Source organism: Vulpes lagopus, chromosome 15 (assembly GCF_018345385.1).
Source record: "Vulpes lagopus strain Blue_001 chromosome 15, ASM1834538v1, whole genome shotgun sequence".
Lineage (NCBI taxonomy): Eukaryota > Metazoa > Chordata > Mammalia > Carnivora > Canidae > Vulpes > Vulpes lagopus.
Window position 1 is genome coordinate 19,715,997 of NC_054838.1, and position 23,909 is coordinate 19,739,905.

The following is a 23,909-nucleotide window of genomic DNA, read 5'->3' on the forward strand; positions in this document are numbered from 1 at the left end:
ATGTGGAAAATGCTCAGTGTTTGCTGAACGACTGACTGAACAAGATGGATATGGGTCCCCTACCAGCGCCCCCTGTGTGCCTGCAGCTTCATTCCGTAGAGCTGCCGGTGTAGCAGGAGGCCGTGTAAGAGGAGCAGAGGCAGGGTCCTGGTGGGGGGTTGCACAGAGAGTCCTTGCTGGGCTAGCTCCAGACTGTCAATCAAGACGTGGCCCAGCTCCAGGGACTGATCCCAGAACACAGGCATGGAGTGGTGAGTCAGCACAGCTGGAGCAGAAGGAGAACTCTGGGTCAACAAAACACAGTTGCCCTCCTCCCCCAATCTAAGAGCCTATAGTGTGAAGCTCCTCACCTGGTAAGGAACCAACAGCCTCTGCAGACAAGATAAGCCAAAGACGGAAGTCTCTGTGGACGGTCGTCACACTCCTGCTTGCCGGCTGGGCTGGAAGCAGTTCTAACTCCAGGTCCGAGACCACTAGGGGTGGGGTTAGATATGGGGCTAAGATCAAATACTGGGTAAAGGGTCAGACACCAGTTCAGGGATCAGACTTGAGACTCAGGGGTCAGGAGTGAGATACAAGGGACAGACTTGGAGTGAGGAGATCAGTCATGAGGCCTGAGAGTTCAAGCTCAGGCCCAGTACCAGACAGAGTCATAGAAGCTGTCTTTGGATAGCAAACGCACCCCTGGCTCCATCCAACAGCCCCAGCAAGGGCTGTAGCAGCTCCTTCGGCCAGTGAGGCATCAGATGACAGTTCTCCAGCACCAGCCAGTGCCCTTTATGCATGGCCTGGCAGAGAGTGCTGACCACTACTGAGACCGGGTCCCAGGCTTCAGAGCCCAGGGCAATCACCTCCAGATGCTTCTGCCCCTGAAGACCAACAGAGAGGTGGCAGAGAACTTAGTGTGATCCTAGGGTGACCCAGAGGACCCAACATAATGGCACAAATGACCCCAGAAAGCCCTAAGTAAGCCAGAAAGATCGATGAGAATGCTGGGGGGAGGGCACCACACCCCATCTTAGCCCACAGGGATCTGGTATCTCTGTGGCCACGAGACAAGGCTCAAACCTGCTCATGCTTGGCAGCCAGCCTCTGGAGGACAGTGAGGGGATGCAAGGTGGCTGTGGGGTGGCCAGGTGGCGGCAACAAGATCAGCATGGGCTGAGTAGCCTGGCTGTGTTCGAAGGGTATGCTGGAGGCACCCAGGTTTCCATCCAGGGGCCGCCCCAGGAGGCTGGTGGTAAAGTCGGCCAGGGCCCTTGCCAGGCACTCAGGTCGTAGCACACGCCACAGAACCAGCTTCTGGAAGAGGCTGAGTGGATCAGGCCCAGGCCCAGGCGCAGGACCCAGCACTGTGGATGACAGTGACAGGTAGGTCTTCCAGACACTGGAGTGGCTTGCCAGGGATGCACACAGCCCAGCAAATGGGGGCAGCAGCTCCAGCATCCTGCATTCATGCCAGGCTCTCAGTCCTAGCCAGGCTGGTCGTGCCACACCTGGCTTGCTGTAGCCTGTGCTAGGAGAGGCTGCCAGGCCAGGCCAAAATGCCAGCCTCTCCAGCTCTGGTGCTTTCCTTGTCACTTGCAGCAGAGCCAAAGCACCCAAGGCACCCACCAGCGGTACTTGGGTCAGGCCCAGTGCAGCCACAGCACTGCCCAGTAGCTGGCGGGTCAGCTGTTTTCTCAGATGCAGCAGATGGCTGGGCAAGTCCTCCCCCTGATGAGTCTCATGCTGCTTCATGCTGTTCAGAGCCTGCTTGGTGGCTGCCAGCCAGTTGTCTGGGCTCATACAGAAAGGTGGCAGCAGGTTCTGCAGTGGGCTAAGGGCCTTTATAATGGCCATTCCATGCCAGACCACACGGCGATAGGGTGCCCACAATGCCACCTCCTGCAGTCTCATGTCTTCTAGGTCCTCCGAGTGGGCACGTAGCTGACACAGCTGTGCTTGGGCCCTCACCAAGCCCCGCAGGAATTTAGCTGGTTTCTGATGATTTGGGTTCTGGAGCAGCAGCAGCAGCAGCTGCTCCTACAAACAGTCACTTGTTCCATGGTCTGACCCTTTCCTTTTTTTTTTTTTTTTTTTTTAATTTTTATTTATGATAGTCACACACACACACAGAGAGAGAGAGAGGCAGAGACACAGGCAAAGGGAGAAGCAGGCTCCATGCACCGGGAGCCCGACGTGGGATTTGATCCCGGATCTCCAGGATCGCGCCCTGGGCCAAAGGCAGGAGCTAAACCGCTGCGCCACCCAGGGATCCCGGTCTGACCCTTTCCCACACAGCCCTCAACCATCCACACTCATCTCTGCCCCCAAACCCAGGCCCTCCAAAGCTCAGCCGCCCACCAGGGCCAGGACCCCCAGGCACCTCAGCAGCCTCCACAGCTTCACAGCTGTCTAGGATTCTGGTCTTTATGTCCTGCCAGCGGTTCTTGAGCTCAGGACACTCTATGCACAAGATTTCATGCAGCATCTGTTCTTCTAGGATATCCATGTTCAGGCTCAGATCCAGCACATTCAGCCCCTTCAACACTTCGTAACCTAGCACTTGGGGGTCACATGGGAGACGCTTAAGGCTTTCCCCTTGGCAAAGCCAGTGGGTGGGCTGCACAGGGCGTATGGCTCCCGACCACAGTCCTGAGCCTGCTCTGGGCCAGACTGAGTGAAGCAGGAGGACTAGTGTGTCCACAAGGCTGTGGTGGCAACTTACCAACTGGGGCTCACCTTTTCCCAAGGCACTGAGGGGGAGAGTAGTGCTCAGATAGAGACAGAAGCCAGGCTGCACCTCAGGAGCACTCAGCTCCTCCCGCCGAAGTAGCCATTGCAGTTCCTGGCAGCCTAGGCCCAGCTCCACATTGGTCAGTAGCACGGGCAGGCCTGCAAGGGGGAGACAAGGACACCCTACCAGCCTTGCCAGCACTCCACCCCTCCCCCGCACAAAATCTGGCTCTGACCAGCTCCACACTGGCCATTAGGAGATTTCCTCAGGGCTCTTCCACACAGTTAGGGCCTGGCTTAAGGATGGGAGCTGAAGTCAGGCTGGGGGTGAGAGGCCACAGAACGGGGGCATGGTGGGGACCATGGGGACCAGTTCTCACCACTGGCAGCTGCCTCCTGAAGCTGAGGACCCAACTCTGGGTCAGTGCCTGAGAGCACATGAAGGCAGGGAAGAGGCAGAGACCCAGTCTCAGAGGCTGGCCTTGACTCCTCCCTCTCTGTCTCCTCCTCCTCCTTGTGCTCTTGCTCTTGTTCCTTTTTTCCCTCTTTGTCCTCATTTGCCTTGTCCTCAGTCTTCTGCTCTTTTGCCTTGTCCTCAGCCTCATTAGACTCTTCACTACTGTCATCATCATCTTCTTCCATAGCCTCTTCTTTTTCTTGATTTCTCACAAAGCCCTCCCCTGTGGCAGGAAGATGCAGAGGAGCTCCTCTCAGAGGATGAACCAGGTCCTAGGGAACACTATTCACCCAAGAGCTCCATCTCATGATGGAAGGCCCACAGGAAGACATCTTAGGAAAGTGACTTAAGTGCTTTCTGACTCAATTTCCTTATCTGCAACATGGGATTGATATTAGTGGGTACCACACAGGGTTACTGTTGAGGATGACATGAAATGATATATAGAAAGCATTCCACTGGCCCTCGTAAGCACTCACCAAATGTTAGCTGTCACTATTATTTCTCTAAACCTCCAGGGAGATGTTCTAGGTATCCCTGAAATCAGCTCCATTTCTGCTTCTCAGCAGATTGGTTAGAAGAGTCTGTGTATTTCTCTTTTTGCCTAAGCTAATTCTATCATAACGAAAAGAATTGTTACTAATATGGAAATCAGTGCCTCGAAGTAGCAACTTGTAAGTGAAAGGCCATAAACTAGAATTAGCCAAGTCACGGTGGTATGGTGGACACAGATGGCTGCCTCCCCAGCCCCCTTCTCCTTTGCCTCCTGTCCTGCAGCAACTGGGAAAGGTAAACATTTTTTTAAGTATTAAGAAATTCAAGAATTTTAAGAAGTTTTTAAAAAGTATTAAGCATTGGGGCACTTGGGTGGCTCAGTCAGTTAAGTGCCTCCGGCCCAGGTCGTGATCCTAGGGTCCTGGGATGGAGCCCCATGTTTGGCTCCCTGCTCAGCAGGGAGTCTGCTTCTCCCTCCCCCCTGCCCTGCCCCCTTCTTAATGCTTAATACTTAAAAAAAAAAAAAGATTTTATATATTTATTTGACAGGGAGAGAGCATTAAGAAGTAGGCGAGTGGAGGTTCCCAGGTCCACAGTTTGGTAGATTCGTTTCCTATTGCTTAATAAATTACCACTTAGCAGCTTAAAACAACATCCACTTATAATGTCTGAGTTCAGATGGTTAGAAGCCCAGGACAGCAGGACTGGATGCTCTGCTCAGGGTTACACGGAGCTAATCAAGGCATCAACTGGGGCTGTAGTTTTCATCTGGGACTCGGGTCTTCTTTCAGGTTTACTGGTTTTTGACAGAACTCATTTCCATCTCACACTTTCCCAGTAGTCTACTCCATCTTCCAAGCCAGCAACAGTTCCTTGAATTCTTCTCATGATTGAAATCTTCCTGCCTCTTCTTTCCTTCTTGTGTCTTTGAAGGGCACATGTGATCACACTGGGCCCACCCAGATAATCCAGGACATCTCTATCTTAAGGTCAACTGTCTAGTAATATTAATTACCTCTGCAGAGTCTTTCATGTCATAGAACATAATTACAGGAGTAGCAACAGACGACAAAGGTAATGGGGGCCAAAACTCTGCCCACCACATTTGACTATTCAGATTTCTGGAAGATCTTTTGTTTTCCTGATAAAAGGGACAGAAATGGCTAGCAGCAGCTCTGACATGATGATAGGCATAGCAGCCAATATGGCAGCAAATTACCACAAATATGATGGCTAGAAAAACCAGAAACTTATTTCCGCAGTTCTGGAGGCCAGAAGTCCAAAATCAAGGTGTTGGGAAAGCTGCACTCCCTCTGATGGCTTTATGGGAGACTCCTTCCTTGCCTTCTCCAGCTTCTGGTGCTTCCAGAAGTTTCTTGGTTTGTGGCCACATAACAGCCCTGTCTCCATCTTCATGAGGCCTTCCCTCTGTGTACCTGTGCCTTCTCTTTTTTTCTCTTATAAGGAAAATTGTCATTGGATTTAGGGCCAACCCAGATAATCTAGGGTGACCTCATTTCAAGGTTCTTAATTATACCTATTGAACTTATTACACCTACGAACTTATTTCCAAATAAGTTCATATTAATAAGTTCTGCGGGTTAGGAGTCAACCCACTACATTCAACCAATTATAATTTGATAAGCCAGCATGCTAAGGATCGTTGAGCAGAAAGAACAATCTGGGACCTGAAGTCAACACTGAAGCCTTGTGCCTGCTTATCTCAACGTGAGATAAATAAATCCTTCTTTCTTTTCTTCTTTGTCTTTTTTAAAAATAGGCTCCACACCCAGTGTGGAGCCCAAGGTGGGGCCTGAACTCACAACCCTGAGCTCCAGACCTGAGCTGAGATCAAGAGTTGACCGCTTAACTAATTGAGCCACCCAGGTGCCCCAATAAATCTTTGTTTTAAAAAAAAGATTTTATTTATGTATTCATGAGACACAAAGAAAGAAGCAGGCTCCTCACAGGGAGCCCAATATGGGACTCGATCCCAGGACTCTAGGATCACACCCTGAGCCAAAGGCAGCTGCTCAACCACTGAGTCACCCAGGTGTCCCTAAACTCTTTATTTCTTAAGCCATGGTAAGTTGGGCTTTTGTTACTGATAGTGATAGCATTCCTAACTGATACAGTGAGTTAGTGGTGGCGAGGGGCAATGAGGATTTTTCTTCTCCTCACTAGACTATGTGGTAGGTAAGAAGTTGGTTTATCTCATGGGACTTGGACCATATCCACTTCAGTGGATTTAGTAGAACGCATGCTGGCTACTTCTCCACTTAGATGAGAGGAACAATCTCCAGAAAAAAAACTTAAAGAAAATTCCTTTCTGATCATATCAAGCAATTTCAGACACTGATTATCAGATACTCATGAATCTTACTGGTTTATAAAAATGATTTTCTACATTATATTGCATGGAATAGGAAATTAATTGGCTATTGGAAGAGCCTGGAAAATCAGGGAAGCCTAATTCTCCAGGTCCATCCCAAGCACTTTTCTCTTTGCATTCCCTGCTTGACAAACATAATAGTATCCCTCTCCCTTTTGATTTGGATACAGCTCCCAGTAATAGGGGTTATATGCTATGGCCGATTAGCCTAAGCTCACTACTTAGACTGTTTTATTACTACAGCTCTGAGGTGAAGGCCAAGGTTTAGATAGATGACAATTACATCAAGACTCAGTGGCATTCTTAGAGCCCCCAGGACCAGTGTTAAGAGAGAAGACAAAAAAAATGGGGCTTAAATTCAAGAATGCGAATATACCAAGATTTCTGGCATTGGTTAATAGCTAATAAAATCCTTATAAATGAAATCTGAAGGGAAAAGATAAGAGATTTAAAGAAATTAGCTAGAAAATCCACCATCTGGTAACAAGTGATCAGCGTTTGCTTAATTTTAAGGCAAATCCTAAGCCCCCATCTCATTCCAATAGGAAGTGGATATGTAAGGCAGAACAGCTACAAATAGGGGACTCTTGCCCAATATTCCTTTTGTAGATAGCCCTGAGGACAATGACAAGGAAAATTATGCTGTTCATCAGAACCCAGGACAGTCAGAGTGGCTGTCCAAGAACTTACTCTATAGCCAATGAAGTGATGCTAATCATTTACCTTTCTATCGCTGTCTGGCATTACACAGTACAAGCTTAAAGCTAATATACAAGTATGGGTTTCTCACCCTTACCCAGTTTCTAAACAGGAAGTTTACTGTAGTTATCTCCATTTGATTTTGCTTCACTTTGCATAGCAGGTGAGTTACTAGGATGAGATTTAGCATGTACTCTGTCTTAAGTTATAGAATCACAAAGAGCCACATGTAGATCTGATCAAGAACATGAACATTGTTCAAAATTTGTAGACTCAGAATTGGATGTTGCAGCTGGATGTTTCTTCAGAGTGTCTCTTACTAGAGAGGGGGTAAATTCACTTACAGTTACACATGTGATAGTTGTATAGTGGGCATTTTTGTAATGGGGTATGGGCAAAATGGAGAGTTTTGCTAGCCAATGGAATAATGGATGTAGTAATATGTTAGTGATACTAACATTTTTGAGGAATTATTATTTTTAGGCACTCTGTGAACCCCTTGTACAGGAATTATCTTACTTAATACAATGTTTTATGAGATGAATATAATTAAGATGGCTCATTTTATCGGCAAATAAATTTAGGCTTAGAGAGATTAAGTACTTTGCCTCATTTTGCACAGCTAGTAAAGAACAGATATTTGACCCAAACAGTCTGATTTAAGAGGCCATGTTATATACCTTCCATTGAAGATGTCTATTATTTTCCCCAGTGCAACTCTCAACCCCTCTTTCTGGGAAATAAACACCTGTTTCCCCCTCCCCTACACACCACACTTGCTTCCTTCCCCTAAGAAACACCTCTTTCTGACACTCTACACAAGTGGGTCTCTGCTCCAGGCAGAGCTAATAGAAATATTTCTCCTCGGGACACCTGGGTGGCTCAGCAGTTGAGCATCTGTCTTCAGCTCAGGGTGTGATCCCAGAGTACCGGGATGGAGTCCCACATCAGGCTCCCAGCATGGAGCCTGCTTCTCCCTCTGCCTGTGTCTCTGCCTCTCTCTCTCCATGTCTCTCATGAATAAATAAATAAAATCTTAAAAAAAAAATATTTCCTCAGAATTCTTGAACTGAGGATAAATTTGGATAGTAAGGAAGGCTCTGAGTTGTAGGCCAAGTTTCTAAGAGTGCTAGGCAGACCAGGGAAGTGGAAGATCGTGGACATTTACATCAGCCATGTAGATTCAGAATCATTGCAATATAGGCCCCAAGATGTAAATGTGACCTAATTTATTAATACCACACAGGCCAATGAAGTTTAGGATACCCTGGCCACAAAAACTTAGTGTCTTCATTAGGAAAGAGAAGACCACATGTGGCTGAGAGTGCTTGCAGTTCAGATGCCCGAGAAATATCGTGTTCATTATCTCTGGCTTTACCTCTGCACTCAGTGCGACCTGGGGCCAAGCATCTGGTCTCCTGCAGAGGTAGTGGGTTCAGCCAGATGAGGGCCTGGTTGCTGGGGTCAAGCAGCAGAGGCCAACGACAACTGGAGTAGTGGGTGCGACTCCGCAGAAGCAGGCCTGCCAAGCGGGCGGACTTCGCCTGGGGCTTCAGGCCCCGGTCCCACTGGCACTGTTCAGATCCGGAGCTCAGCAAGGACAGAAGGCTGAAGGGAGAGCGTGTGGGGAGCAGGGGGTTCTTTGGTGGCATGACAACTGATCTCTGCTTCTGCTTCAGTACCTGGGCCACATCATCTGGGTTCAGGGGCTCCTGAGAACCCCTACACAGAGCCAGCCACTTGTCTAGTAGCTCCTGGCGCCGCAGTGGCGGGAAAGGACCCAGGTAGACGATGGCAGCCGAACACAGAAGGGCGTCTCCAGACACAGTGGCACAGTGCCCCTTCAACTTCTAGCATGGAAAGGGAGAGCAGAGAGCATGGAGGCCAGCGGGGAGGATACAGGCAGAGAAGGAGCAAGGCAGGGCATGTAAGAAAGCATGGCAGGGAGGGCCCAGGGAGGATCAGAGGGTTTGGGGACAGTGGTACAGACATGGACTCTGGAGGGAAATCCAGGAGGGGCTCCTTACCTGGAGCTCTGTAGTCCAGGAATGCATGGGTGTGAGCAGGGCAGCCTTGATGGGCCACTTGTGATACTGGTCACACTGAGCCTGACTGAGCTTCTCCATCAAATGGTTGTGTGAAGTCTGGGCATCTTCTAGCTTTTTGGCCAGATCCAAATTGTGCTCTATGATCTCCTGGGCCTGGAACTGGTAGTGCCCCAGGCGGGTCTGCTCCCGAGCCAGGGTGGCCTCTATCTGCCGCAGCAGCAGGCCCGTGGGCAGTCCTCGGCGCTGTGCCAGCCCATAGCACAGAACAGCCCAGAGCCAGGCTGCCAGCCTGGCCGCAGGTACGCTTACTGCCCGCAGAGCTGCATCAGTCATACCTGGAGCCTTCAGAGCTTGGGTTAACTTGATCATCTCTGAGTCCGTCATCTTCTCCTTGGGGAAGAACACCAGCTCCTGGAGAAGTGTTAAGAGGGGTAAGGGCAGACACAGGTGTTATGGACCTTGCCCCAACAGCCTCCCTCTGCTGAGTCTCCCCTTTTGGCCTCCACTCTCCTCTTCCATTGTGCTCCACATTCCCTACCTGATAAAAATCCTCACTGCACAAGAGCTGCTTGGCGCTGGCCCAGCCTGTTTCACAGTGGAACAGGTCACACAGTGCATCTGTCACTTGGACCACAGATTCTGGTGGTGCTCGATAGCTCCGTATCTCCTCAAAGTCAGCCACCTGCAGCTGGCTCAGAGGCCCCAGGAATGCCTTGCCCATCTAAATGAGGAGATATGCACTCTTGAAGTGAGTTCCCAGAGTGTCTTCTTCCTTCAAGGTGTTGCCAGGGGGGATCACTTCTTCCTAGGAGTTCCCATGAGGGACAATTCCCCAAACCATCTTACTACCTATGTCCCCTCCCCCAGAAGATGCCATGACAAGTCATCCCCTTCCCTCCTCTGGGTATCATCCTGTGAAAGGTGGTCCCCACCCAAAGGGAGGAGCAGTGCAGGGCAGGCAGCAGGAAGAGCCCACCTGCTCCAGGAAAGCCTCATGCTGAGCCCGGAGGGCATCCCGCTGCTTGGTCAGGTTCTCAATGAGGTTCTCCTGCTGCTGACACTCTGCCAGCTGCTGCCTGAATAGCAGCTTGCCTTTGTCTAGCTGCTGCTGAAGTATTCGGAGGTTCTGTAAATAGAGATCCAGGTTATGCAGCTCCAGATCCTGGGCCAGGTGGAAATACCCCAAAGGGAGCCCTGGGGACTTGGGACTCCAGCATACTCCTCATTTGATAGGCAGGATGACCAAGTTGAACTCCATATATGCCCCAGATAAAGACTGAGCCCTGGGACTGTCCCTTACTGGTCTATAAGTTACATACCTGGCAATGCAGCTCCAAGGGGATGATTGCTTCTGATCTGCCACACAGGCCCAGGCAGTCTGACTCCAAGGCCTATGTGCTCAACTATTTGGTATACTCTTACTTAACCCATTAGTGGCATTTGTCACAGAAGACAGTTCCCCACCTCCTGAAGCACTGTCTTCCTTTGACTTTCCTTCTTCTTTTTTAAAGATTTTATTTATTTATTCATGAGAGACACACAGAGAGAGAGACAGAGAGAGAGACAGAGAGGCAGAGACATACGCAGAGAAGCAGGCTCCCACCAGGGAGCCCGATGCAGGACTCGATCCAGGACCCTGGGATCATGCCCTGAGCCGAAGGCAGACACTCAACCACTGAGACACCCAGGCACCCCTTCCCTTGACTTTCATGACCCCATGTTATCCTTTGGCTTTCTCCAACTACTGTGGCTGCTCTTTCTTCCTCTACCATCCCTTAAATATTCCTCAGCAATGTTTCAGGGCCTCCTCATCTTCACATTCTGCACATCTACATGCTCTCCCTAATCTCATGGCTTTGATTACTACTTATACTTTAACAACTCTCAAATTGCTATCTCAAGTCAGATTTTTTTTCCTGAGCTCCACGTCCATATATCCATCTACTTAGTGGCAATCTCCTCTTTGATGCCTCACAGACCTCTTGGACTTCACATGTCCACAAATGAACAGTGTCTTGGCTATGCCCCATCAGATCTCTTGCAATCTTCTTCACCTCCTCACCTGTTCGTCTCAAAGAGCTGTGGCAAAACACATCTAAGTTTCCCAAAGAAGAAAACCTATTATTACCATGACTCCATCCCTTCTATTCCCCTGAACCCAACCCGTCTTCAAGGCCTTTCAGTTCTACTTCCAACATGTCTGTCCTGTCTGCTCCTCTGCCTGAGCCTGTGCTCCCTCATGGCTGTCTGAGCTTCTGCCCGTAAGCCCCTTCCTCTACTCTGTTCTCCATGCCCCAGCCAAATACCATCATCATCATGTTCCTGAACACTCGCCACTCTCCCAGTTGGTTTATGAGGCCTTTGTGCCCAGGAGGCCTGGACTCCACTTTCCAACCTCATTTCTCTCCTCCCCCAACACCCTACTCTCCAGCCATTCCTGACTTCTAGCTCCTCCAATGTGGCACATGTTCCCATGCTTCTGGGCCTTTGTCCGTGCTTTTACTTCAGCCTGTGACACCCTCCCCAGACCCACCCCCCTTTTATGCCAAATCTTTGCTAACCTCCAGGTATCAACTTTGGTGCACTACATTTTGTTTCCATATTTAAGGAATGTTTTTTTAGTGCTTGCCATATTCTACACATTACTCATTGTGGCACTTTGCTTTCTCCAGAAAGTCTTGATAATTCAGAGTGCCCTGGACTTTCTCTGTCATAACGTACTGTTTTGTAATTGCCTGGATGAGGCTATATGTTCCAGTAAACTAGGTACCATGAAGGCAAGTACAGTGCCTTATCTTTCTTATTAGAAGGAACTATCATTATTGAGCTCTTACTATGTTCTAACACTTTTAAATGCTGTCCATGTAAGATTTCATTTAATCCTCATCCTAATCTCTCTGGATCTTAGTCTTCTCATCTGCAAAATGAGGAAAAGGAGAGCCACCTCAGAAAGTTGTAGCAAGGATTCTATCAACCTATCTATCTATCTATCTAGATGTAGGCATGGACATAAATACTGATGAGTGAGTAGACAAAAAGAGTGCAGTTCAATTAACTTTTGTAGAGTACAGTAATGAATAAATGAACCAGTTGAATATGAGAGAAACGAGAGATGGATGACTCCAGAACGACTCCTGGGATTTAGCTTAACTAAGTGGGTGGTGATGCCATTTCCTGGGGTGGGGAACACTGAAAGAAGTATACACTATTATGGCTGTTGAGTGAACAGCCAAGAGATCTGACACTGAATGCCTCTGACACTATAAACATCTCTCTCTCATTTTTTTCTTAAGATTTTATTTTTAAGTTATCTCTAAAACCCAACACAGGGCTCGAACTCACAACCCCAAGGTCAAGAGTCATGTGCTCTTCCTACTGAGCCAGCCAGGTGCCCCTACTATGAACATCTCTTATCTAGATTTTGGGCTTTTTTTATGTTGTCCTTTGATATAACTGACCATGGGATTAAATAATAATAGCATTTTTAAAAAATAATAGCATCTTTAAACCAGATAAATAATTCCTGTTATTAATTATCCTGGGAAATAGTAGGACCCAAGACAAGAAAATGGAATTTGGAAAACATGGGAGAGGGCAATCCTGTCCCTCTGTGAACTTTTTTTTTTTAACCTCAAGTGAGTCTTGAGGTTCCATCTAAGCTAATGATCCTTGGTGGTGAATGGTAGGAGGGCACCATTACTATGAGAACTCTAGGGAATAGCATTTACAGAGAACACGATGACAGCCATGCATGTAGATACAATGGAAGCCATGCTTCTAGAGTTGTGCAGTACTAGGTGATAGCCCTGACAGGCTAGGCATTGGGAGCTCTGTGGCCTGAAAGCCCAGCAGAAGGGAAGCATTTGTCTGTGTATGAGTTGCCCACTAGTTCAGTTCTCTGAAGTTATCCCTGAATCTTCATCAAAGCCTTATACAGCAGAAAGAAAAAGAAGAGCTATTTCAGAATTCCTCTTATTAAAAACAAAATGGGACTTAGATTTAGACTAGAAAAATTCTCTCTTGTTACATGAGAACTGTATTGGAGGAGCTCTAAAGAAAAGGTGGGGTAGCTGAATAATACGGTGGAGTGGGCACAGGAAGAGGTGAGAAAAAGAGAACTGGTTGCTAGGGAATGCCTAGAGGAGGGTGACTAGTGAAGTTCAGGACATTGAGGTCTAGTGTACCATTCCAACATCTTTCTGGTTTTGGTCTAAAATAAAAATTGCCTGACTTCCATCACCCATCCGCATTTCCCCAGTGTATATGTGGGCCTTGTATAGTTGTTGCTTTTGTGATAGGAAGAGGTACAAGGATAAAGCTGTACGGGCAAAGAGGATGGCTATAAGAGGTGTGCCAATGAGCCATGATAGAGAATCCAGGAGAAAAATGGGTAAGGGTAGAGGCAACCACGAGAGTGTAATCTCTGCCCTGTCCTTGATGGGAACCTGTGGAGATCTTGGGAAGTATATTGGACTTCCCATAGTCAAAGTACATACTAAGGACAGCAGAAGCAGACACTGGGGTTTCATGTGTTTAGAAGAATCAGTCTGGTCTCAGCTGTGCCATGGGGAACTTTGAGCCTAAGATCTAAAGGAAGAGGTAGCAGGGATTAAAGAGATTCCCTGGGGAAAGGGTACTCTCGGGAGATAAGAACTAAGGTGCAGGCTGGTTGGCTCCTCCAAAGTCCCCCTCTGGGCCCCTGCTTTGACCCTAGTGTGCATACCTCATAATCTTCTCCCCCTTTACCTTGTGGGAGCCTTTCAGCAACTGTTCCAAGTTGAAGACAAAGTTGGTGTAGGCATTGTGCTTCTCAATCAGCATTCTCAGATTGTCCAAGGCATTCTGGATCCTGGAGATACAATGTACCTACAACGTAAGTGGGCCCAAGGAAGCAGGAGGTACAGTGCAGGAAATGGGGCCACTCACCGCTGGGCCTTGTTCTTAATTTGCAGAGTCATCTGTTGCTGCAACAGCATGAAGGTGTCCAGAAAGTCTAGGAAGGTCTTGGGGGTGATGAGTGGCAACTCAGGGCATAGGTGTCCATGGTAGCTGGCAGCCGAGAGATGGATGAGAGCCATGGCTTTGGCCACACTGGGAACTGATGCCTGGAGGTCTGGGTACTTCAAGGAGTCTGAAATGGGCATGGTTTTAGCCTGTGAACTTGTGGGAGAATGGGAAAGAAAAGGGACCCTTTTCTGATTCAGAAAGAAAAGGTGATTCAGGGCAGAAAAGGTGAAGGGGATCACTAGGTTCTTGGAAGAGAGAGACTGACCTGAATCTTCAATAAAACCTGGTTGAGAGGAGTAGTGAGAACAGGTAAAAAGGGCTCACCACCATCAACGGATAGATTATGATCACTCTCCAGGTAGTGCTGGACCACACTGATCAGGGAGTCTTGGTCCCAGGGTTCATAGCGGTCAATGCTAGCAATGGCCAATTGAAGAAGCCTCAGGAAAAGGGTGGAGGGCAACTGTTTATGGGCCTGGTCATCTCCAATCAGGATGAACATGTGCAGGTGGTTGCAGACTTGCTGATAGAACCTGTGGGCCAAGGGTTCAGATACTGTCCTCCCTTATATAAAGGATAGCCCCAGTCCCAAACCTGACCCCTTTAGCCCTGATCTTCTGAGTCCTCACAGCAGCTCTTAGATTTCATCTTGGCCTTTTGGCCAGCATAGAGCAAGAGCAGAACAGCCCTTAGCATGGCGTTCTTGGCCTCACCTCTGCAACAGCATTTCCTTCTTGATGTTCTGCTTGACACTAAGGTTCTCCCTGGGGAGATGTTCTTCAATGCTGTCCAGATCTGCCTCTGTATACTGGTCAGGGAAACTGCCTGAGGTTGCCAGGGCCAGCAGACGATGAAGGGTAGTAAGATCCACACCCTTGGGTACCAGCAGGGCCACTGGCTGGCCTAACATGCCAGCATGCCAGCTGGCATCCCGTAGACACTGGAGAATGGCCTCCTCTGAGCCAGTCGGCAGATGGAAGAGGCGGGCCTGATAAATGCTAGCTGCCAGAGTGATGGCAGTATGGCGCCCAGTACCCAGAGCCCTTGAGAGCAATAGGCCATGCTGCCGGGGCCTGGCCAGCACCCGGACCAGGCGGGCCACGTGCTCGGCCATGGAGTGGCATCGGGCAAGGTGGGCGCTCAGCTTCAGCTGAGCTGCTGAAGTGGACAGCTGCTCCTCCAGGCTCTCCCACTGCCGTTCCAGGTACAAGCTGGGGCTCTCAGAGTTGGATCCTAGTATCAGCTCCTGACTGAAGACTAGGTCTGAGGGCTTTTCCTGGGGGCGTAGTAGCAGCACTGGTAGCAAAAGGGGTGAGGCCAGGTCTATCTGGGATGTTTTATGCCACCAATTCTTGTTTCTGTTTAATTGTAGTTTGTAGCCAGAAGACTTTGTGTCTTCCTCCTGGTTTATACCTTCTGTGGTCTCCCTCTTTACTGGTGCTATGGAAGGTGCTAGACCTGGATCATTGGAGGGGGAGCCTGTGGTGACCTGAAGGCCATAAGGGTCCTCCTCCTCCTCTGTCTCACTGCCGCTGTTGCTTAAGTCTTCCCACTGGGCCAACTCCCCCTCAGATTCCACTTCAGGTACCTTCTCCTCCTCCTCTTCTTCATCCTCCTCCTCATAGCCTTTGCCCCTGTTCTGGGGTGCCGGCCCGCAGCAGAAGACACTCTGAGCTACTTCTAGGAGCAGGTTGGCACAGTAGGAGCGTTCCCTAGGGCTGTCCAGCCGGTCACAAAAAGTTCTCTGTGCCTCATGCAACCAAAGACGTACCATGTTGCGCATGGCCATCATAATTGTCAGGCGGGTGCCACGCAAGCCTGACACCCGGCGCAAGTGCTCCTGATGGTTGGGACAGTCCAGAAACCCCCGGGAACCCATCCTGGTTGGTAGCAGCTGCAAGCTGCCCAGTAGTTGGCTCACAGAGTGCAGGGAGAAGCGGTAATGTGGGTGGAGGGGGGAAGGCAGAAAGCAGTTGCGCACAGCCTCCCAGGCCTCCACGGAGGCCCGGACCAGAGCTTTTGCTAGAACCCCCTCCCGTTCCACAGACGGAAAGCGCTCAAGCCAGGCCTGGATGCTAGGTGTGTGCCTGCTCAGCAGCATGGCCTGGGTCATGCTACCCAGGGCCAGCACTGTGAAGAGTCTAAACAGACGTGGGCACAGCGGGCGCTCACAGAAGCCTGGCACTGTGGCAGTGGCAAGGAAGTTGACTGTGGGCTGCAGAGTCTGCAATTCCAGGGTGTGGTGGGCATAGACCGTGCCATCTATGGCCTGGCGCAGAGTCTCCAACACTGGCTGGCAGCTCTTCTCTGGGTCTGTGGGACACGAAGACCAACAGTAAGGACACGCAGGGGTGCACGTGACAGTGTTACTCTGTCCCTCCTATCCCTGCTTTACTTCTGGCACACACAGGCTTCTACAGGAATTCTGTACACCTGATGTGTTGGGACGTGGTCATGTCTGAGTAAATTGATCTCTTTCCCCCACACTCTCCCTAAAAGTGAGTAATTTCTTCTTTCTTCTCCCCACAAATCCCACCTCTGTGACTAATTATTCATCAACAGAAGAAGGGTTTGGAAGCTGAGATGGATGGAAACCTGATCTGACCACAATAGGGGGAAAGTGAAGTCACCATAATCAGAGGGAGGAGTTATCACATGTGTACACATGTGTACTTCTATAAAGTCGATGTTAAGATATGATTGATATAAAATAAAGTGTACACATTTTAAATGTATTAGTTCAGTGAGTTTTTTTTTTTAAAGATTTTACTTATTCATGAGAGACATAGAAAGAGAGAGAGAGAGAGGCAGAGACACAGGCAGAGGGAGAAGCAGGCTCCATGCAGGGAGCCTGATGTGGGACTCCATCCTAGGACTCCAGGATCACGCCCTGGGCTGAAGGCGGCACTAAACCGCTGAGCCACCCAGGGATCTCCAGTTCAGTGAGTTTTGACAAATGTATACACCTATGTAACTGTTCCTCTTATGATACTTAGAACATTTTCATCATCTCAGTAAGTTTCCTCGTGACCCTTTGCGGTCAATCCCCCCACTACATTGTCTCAGGAACTTCTATCTCATCTGATGTCTATCACTATCAATTACCTTTGCCTGTTTTTTTAAGTTTTTATTTTATAAAAGGATTTATTTGACAGAGAGAGAGAGAGAGAGAGAGAGAGAGACCACAAGCAAGGGGAGGGGCAAAGGGAGAGCGAGAAGCAGACTCTCTGCTGAGCAGGGAGCCCAATGCAAGGCGGAGCTCAACCCCAGGACCTGGGATCATGACCTGAGCCAAAGGCAGATGTTTAACAGACTGAGCCACCCAGGTGTCCCTTATTTTATTTATTTTAGATAAAAAGCATGAGCAGGGGTTGGGGCAGAGGGAGAGGGAGAATCCCAAGGCAACTCCAAGCTGAGCTGAGCCCAGAGCTGGACAGCAGGGCTTGATCCAATGACCCCAAGACCGTGCGTGACCTGAGCTAAAACTAAGAGTTGGATGCTCAACTGACTGAGCCACGCAGGTGCCCCATAGCCTGTTCTAGAGCTTCACATAAAGGGCATCATATAGTATGTAGTTTACCACGTCTAGCTTCTCTTACTTGGCATGATTTTGAGATTCACCCATGTTTTGTGTGCATCAGTGTGTTTCATTTTATTGGAGTGATATTCCATTATAAAAATACCACAATTTGTAGATCCACTGACATACTGATGGGAATTTAGGTTGTTTCCAGGTTTTGACTATGCAGAATAATACTGTTCAACATATGCTATTGGCCACTCACAAATCTTTCTTTTGTGAAGTATCAATTCTTTTATCCATTTTTAAAAATGGAGTTTATTACTGAGTTAAGAGCTTTTTAATGCAATATGGTTATAAGTCCTTTGTCAGATAGATATGTGTATCATATTTCTGTCTGTGGCTTATTTTTTCATTTCCTTAACAGTGTCTTTTGAAGGGCATAGGTTTTTAATTTTCCTAAAATCCAATTTTTGTGTCCTAAGAAATCATTGCTTTTAACTAAGGTCACACGGATTTTTCTGCAACATTTTGTTGTTAAGTTTTATAATTTTAGCTTTTACATTTAGACCTTTAATTGATTTGTAATTAATTTTTGTGTATATCATGGGGTAGAATTCAAGGTTCCCTTTTTTCCCCATAGATAGGTAGTTGTTTCAACACCATTCATTGAAAGGACTATCTTTTCCCCCACTGAATTATCTTGACACAACTGTTGAAAACCAATTGACCATATATCATCATATATCATATATCAGGTTCTCTTTTCCATTAGTCTGTCTATATCTATGTCCTTATACCAATACCCCACTCTCTTGATTACTATAGCTGTATAATAAGCCTTTAAAATAACTACTGGGGATCCCTGGGTGGCGCAGCGGTTTGGCGCCTGCCTTTGGCCCAGGGCGCGATCCTGGAGACCCGGGATCGAATCCCACATCAGGCTCCCGGTGCATGGAGCCTGCTTCTCCCTCTGCCTGTGTCTCTGCCTCTCTCTCTCTCTCTGTGACTATCAGAAATAAATAAATAAAGCAGTGCTCTTAAAAAAATAAATAAATAAAAAATAAAATAACTACTGTAAGCCCTTCCACGTTGTTCTTCTTTTTCAAAGTTGTCTTGGCTCTTCTAGGCCTTTTGTGTTTCCATAAGTCTCATAATGAGTTTATCAATCCTGTCATTTTCTACAAAATAAACAAAAACCAACCTTCTCAGGTTTAGATTGACATTGCATTGAATCTATACATCCGTTGGGGAAAGTAAGCACCTTAATGATATTGACTCCTCTGACCCATGAACATGGTATATCTCTCCATTAATTTGAGTCTCCTTTATCTTAGCAAAATTTAGTAATTTTCAGTGTATATCTCTAATAAGTTTATTCCTAAATATTCTAAGCTTTCAGATGATATCTTAAACTGTATTTTAAAATTGTGTTACTAGGGAGCGCCTGGGTGGCTCAGCAGTTGAGAGTCTGCCTGTGACTCTGGGGATGATCCTGGGGTCTTGGGATTGAGTCCCACATCAGGCTCTCTCCCTAAGTCTCTGCCTCTCTCCCTATGTGCCTCTCATGAATAAATAAATAAAATCTTTAAAAAATAAAAATAAAATGTTGTTACTAGGTTATAGAAATACTAATGATTTCATAGATTGACTTTGCATCCTATGACCCTGCTAAATTATTTTTTAAAGATTTTATTTATTTGAGAAAGAGAGAGAGCACACAAGGTGGGGAAGGGGCAGAGTGAGAGGGAGAAACAGACTCCCCACTGAGCAGCGAGCCCAATGCAGGGCTCAATTCCAGGACCCCAGGATCATGACCTGAGCCGAAAGCAGATGCTTAACTGACTGAGCCACCCAGATACCCTGACCCTGCTAAATTAAATTCACTTTTAGCAGTTTCGTAGGGTTGTTTTTTGTTATTGTTGTTACCTTAGGATTCTCTATGTAGAAAATCATGTTGTATGCCAGTAGAGACAGTATTACTTTGTCTTTTCCAATTTTAAAGGCTTTTATTTCTTTTTCTTATTGCATTGATGTGGGTCTCTGCTGCAATATTGAATAGAAGCAGTGAAAGTGGACATTGTTGCCTTGTGACTGATCTTTGAAAATGTGTGATATTTCACCAATTAAGTAAGTAGCTGTAGGTTTATTTATTTATTTAGCTGTAGGTTTTAATAGATGTTCTTCATCAAACTGAAAGCTCCCTTCTATTCCTAGTTTGTTGAACGTTACCATGAATAGTGTTGAATTTTATCAAGTGCTTTCTCTTATCTACTTAGATGATCCTACACTTTTCCTCATTCTGTTAATGTCATGAATTATAGTGATTTTTGAATGTTGAGTCAACTTTGCATTCTGGGGATATACTGCTTAAGCTACAGTCCACAGATTTTGATAACATTTTGTTTTCATTATTATTAAGCTCAAAATATTTTTGAATTTATCATGTAGTTTCTGGAATGGTTGAGTTATTTAGAAGTGTATTTTACTTTATTTTTTAGAGTGAGTGAGAGTGGGTGTAGGGCACAAAGGGAGAGGGAGAGAAAAATCTTATGCAGTCTCCATGCCCAGCACAAAGCCTAATGGGGGCTCAATCTCAGGACCCTGAGTTCATGACCTGAAATCAAGAGTTGGATGCTTAACTAAGGCATCCAGGCACCTCTAGAAGTGTGTTAATTTCAAAGAATTTGGGAATTTTCTAGGTTTATTGTCGTTGAGTTTTATTGTTGTCAGAGAAAATATTCTATAAAATTTAACCCTTTGCAATTTCTTGAGACTATTTTATAGCCCAGCATATCAACAGTCTTGGAGAATGTTCCATGTACACCTGAAAAGAAAGTGCATTTTGTAGTTGGTGACTATGATGTTCTGTAACAGTTGATAGTAGTATGTAGATCTATATCCTTATTTCCTCTCTCCTATCAATTATTGAGAGGAATGTTCAATCTCCTACTATGATTTTTGGTCTTGCTATTTCTAATTTCTATCCATTTTTTTCTTTATATAGTTTTAAGCTGTTTCAGGTACATACACATTTAGGACTTTTGTGGGTTTTTTCAATTAAATCTTTTAATTAGGAGATGTCCAGTTCTCTATCTCTGGTAATACCTTTTGTCTTGAAGGACTTTTTGGAGTGCTTAGGACTTTCCATTTAATGTCATTATTCATATGGTTGGTTTAAAACCCATCATTCTGGGCACCTGGGTTGGCTGTCAGAAATGTCTGCCTTTGGCTTAGTCATGATCTCAGAGTCATGGGATGGAGCCCCAAATCAGGCTCCCTACTCAGTGGGGAGTTTGTTTCTCTCTCTGCCCCTCCCCCCACTTGTGCATGCTCTCTCTCTCAAATAAATAAAAATCTTAAAAAAAATAAAGTCCATCATATTGCCAGGTTTTTTGTTTTGTTTTGTTTTGTTTTTAGATTTTATTTATTTATTCATGAGAGACACAGAGAGGCAGAGACGTAGGCAGAGGGAGAAGCAGGCTCCATGCAGGGAGCCTGATGTGGGACTCAATCTCGGGACTCCAGGATCACACCCTGAGCTGAAGGCAAATGCTCAACCGCTGAGCCACCCAGGTGTCCCCACATCATGTTGCCATTTGTCTTCTAATCGTCTTTTATTTTTAATTCCTCTATTGTTCATTTTCTGATTCCTTTTATATAAGAAGTATTTTTACATTTAAAATATATTTTTAAAATTATACTTTGTTAATATTATTTAGTGATTTTTCTAGGATTATAATATGCCTCCTCAATATATTGATAATTATAAGCAATATTGTGCCACTTCACACTTAATACCTGACCTTTCCCACTTCCTATTTCACATTTCATGAGTGTAAGAACCTTATAATAGTATAATTTTTACTCACTGCTCCCCAAGGGTGGATCTGCCCTATTCTCTCTCCTTTTCTTTTGGAACTCCTGGTGTGTGTGTGTGTGTGTCTGTGTGTGTGTGTGTGTGTGTGTGTGTGTGTATGAAGCTCTATTCATATTCAGTATATTTCTGTTCTTCAGGATTCACTGACTCTTTTGTTATCTTCAATCTATTAAACCATGCAGTGAATTTTTCATTTCAGTTATTACATTTTCCAGTTCTAAAATTTCTGTTTAGTTATTTTTAATAGTTTTCATTTCTTTGCAGAGATTACTATGTGTTTATTCATTCAGATCATATTTTTCTTTAAGTAGCTTAGTACTTTTATAATTAGCTGTAATAGCTGCTGTAAATATTTGCTAGATTCTACTTCGAAAACATTTCAAAGTCAGTTTTTATTTGACTGTTTTCTCTAGATAGTGGGTCACAGTTTTTTGTTTTGTTGTATGTTTATTAATTTTTAATTTTATACTAGATGTTTTGGTGGCTGTCACCCTGGGATATCTTTTACACTGCCAGCTGTGTAACACTGCCATTTCACAACACTGCTTACAATGTTTGCAACCTTCCTGTTGAAATCTCTTCTCAGCTGCTATTCACAGATCTGAATTCACCCTTTCTATTTTCCACTGACAATCTGATTATTTGTGCAAATTCACTGAAAGGCCCAAATCACATAGTTGTAGAAAATTACATGTTTTAAAGGTGCTAAGCAGACCTAAATTTTTATTTATTTATTTATTTTTAATTTTTTATTTATTTATGATAGTCACAGAGAGAGAGAGGCAGAGACACAGGCGGAGGGAGAAGCAGGCTCCATGCACCGGGAGCCCGATGTGGGATTTGATCCCGGGTCTCCAGGATCGCGCCCTGGGCCAAAGGCAGGCGCCAAACCGCTGCGCCACCCAGGGATCCCCAGACCTAAATTTTAATCTTGGTTCTGACACTTTACTGACTAAAGTGTTTTGGACAAGTTATAAAATATTTCATTTCTTCATCTCTGAAATGATCATAACAAATCTCCATCTTACTAGGCTTTTATGAACACTAAAGATGACCTAGATAAAGCATGTAGAACATAGTCCTCAATTAATTGTACCTACTATTATTAAGTACGTATATCCTGATTCAAGTTTTCTACATCCCATAAAAGACTTGTGTTTAACTGGACAATCCAGCTAATGCTTTAATCCACTGACTTCCTTGACTTCATTATCCTGTACCTATACTTCATTTCTGCCCATTCCTATGGCCATATTCAAACCTGTCATTATCTAGAAGCCCACCACTTGAGAAACTTTAAACTTCAATATCCCAAACTTTTTCACAACTTCTCCTTTCCTTTCTAATTTTTGCTTCTACAAACTCTTACTGAGCACTTACTTCCTGTTGAGTCAATCAAAATGAATAAGACAAATCTCTCTTCTCATGAAGCTCAGAGTATCATGGAAAGGATCAACAAATATATAATAGTAGAACCATGGTTGTCACAGATCTTTGTACAGAACACAAGATGAGTATCTAACCTAAGGCTCAGGTTTTCTGGAGAAGATACTAAGATTATTTGTAAAGAACAAAGACTTTGCCAGATTAGTAGAGTAGGGAAGACAGAGAGGACAGCAATCCCAGAAGCTAGAGAGAGCTTGACTTACTGAATGCCTGTACATAGTTGAGTTCAGTTAGAGTACAGAGTGTAAGAGCCTAGAGAAGAAAGCCTCACTGCAAGGAACCTTGCAAGAGAATTCACTGATGTTCCAGTTAATGACTGTCTGAACCAGGGAAGATGGAATGGAAATAAGTGGAAAGATTTGAGAGAGATTTGGAATGCCAAATTGAGAGACATGGTGAAAGGACTTTGGTAAGAAATGGGGAGATGTCAACAAGATTTCTGGCTTACGTGACTGGATAGATGGTTGTACTAGTGACTCAGAGGACAGGAGCAGGGTTTAGGGGTAAGATGATGAGTTCACAGTTGAATCTGAAGTGCCAATGGGACAACAAGGTAGAGATATACAGTAAGTAGTTGGATAAGCAGGTCTAGTGCTTAGAAGAAAAGCTTGGCCTGGGGATAAAGATTTAGCAGTCAAAGCACAGAGATGGTGGATAAAGCCATGAGAGGAGTAGGATTGTTCGGGAGCATATGTACAATGAAAAGATATTAAGAATGGGATGCTGAGATTTGGTCTGTAGGTGTCTAATTGGGAGTCAGTAAATATTGCTTGAGATTTTATAGTCTCAAGAGATCACAATGACTCTGTCTTTCCCTCTATTCAGCTCCTTACCAGAAGCAGCCAGGTGCAGATCCTCCAGCAGGAAGAGGAGGGAGCCTTTAGAATCTGGGTGCTGCCCAGGCCGTGGGGCAGCTTGTGGTTGGCCCTGGACCCCCTGACTCAGCAGCAGGCGAAGGTGGAGGGGAGTGAAGGCAGAGTGGATGGGGCTGCACGTGTAAGAATGATGTGGCTCCACTAGCATCTCCACAAAGGTGGACTTCCCTGTTGCTGCCTCTCCAGCCAGCATCACTGGATGTCCCTCTGACAGAAGCAGGTCCACCACATATAAGAGCCGTTCAGTCTGTAGGACAGGAGCAGGGCTTACTGGGGCAGTGCCAGTTTAGGACAGTAATCTAGCTGAAAGCAAAGTCTAGGGGTTTTGTTTTAGAGCTGCACTTGCAGAGCGCTTCACATATTCTTGTGATT

General features: G+C 46.1%; 1 protein-coding gene across 1 annotated transcript in view; it reads right to left on the reverse strand.

Moving 5' to 3' along the window:
- Positions 1-23,909, reverse strand: part of DNHD1 (dynein heavy chain domain 1) — a 79,505-nt gene that overhangs the window by 2,642 nt on the left and 52,954 nt on the right. The window contains 16 exon segments of the mRNA XM_041729837.1: positions 64-265; positions 351-473; positions 683-869; positions 1,069-2,025; positions 2,369-2,547; positions 2,725-2,877; positions 3,099-3,398; positions 8,140-8,611; positions 8,789-9,220; positions 9,348-9,530; positions 9,786-9,935; positions 13,556-13,658; positions 13,736-13,940; positions 14,141-14,349; positions 14,530-16,129; positions 23,496-23,784. Of these exon segments, the coding sequence (XP_041585771.1) occupies positions 64-265; positions 351-473; positions 683-869; positions 1,069-2,025; positions 2,369-2,547; positions 2,725-2,877; positions 3,099-3,398; positions 8,140-8,611; positions 8,789-9,220; positions 9,348-9,530; positions 9,786-9,935; positions 13,556-13,658; positions 13,736-13,940; positions 14,141-14,349; positions 14,530-16,129; positions 23,496-23,784 (5,744 nt within the window).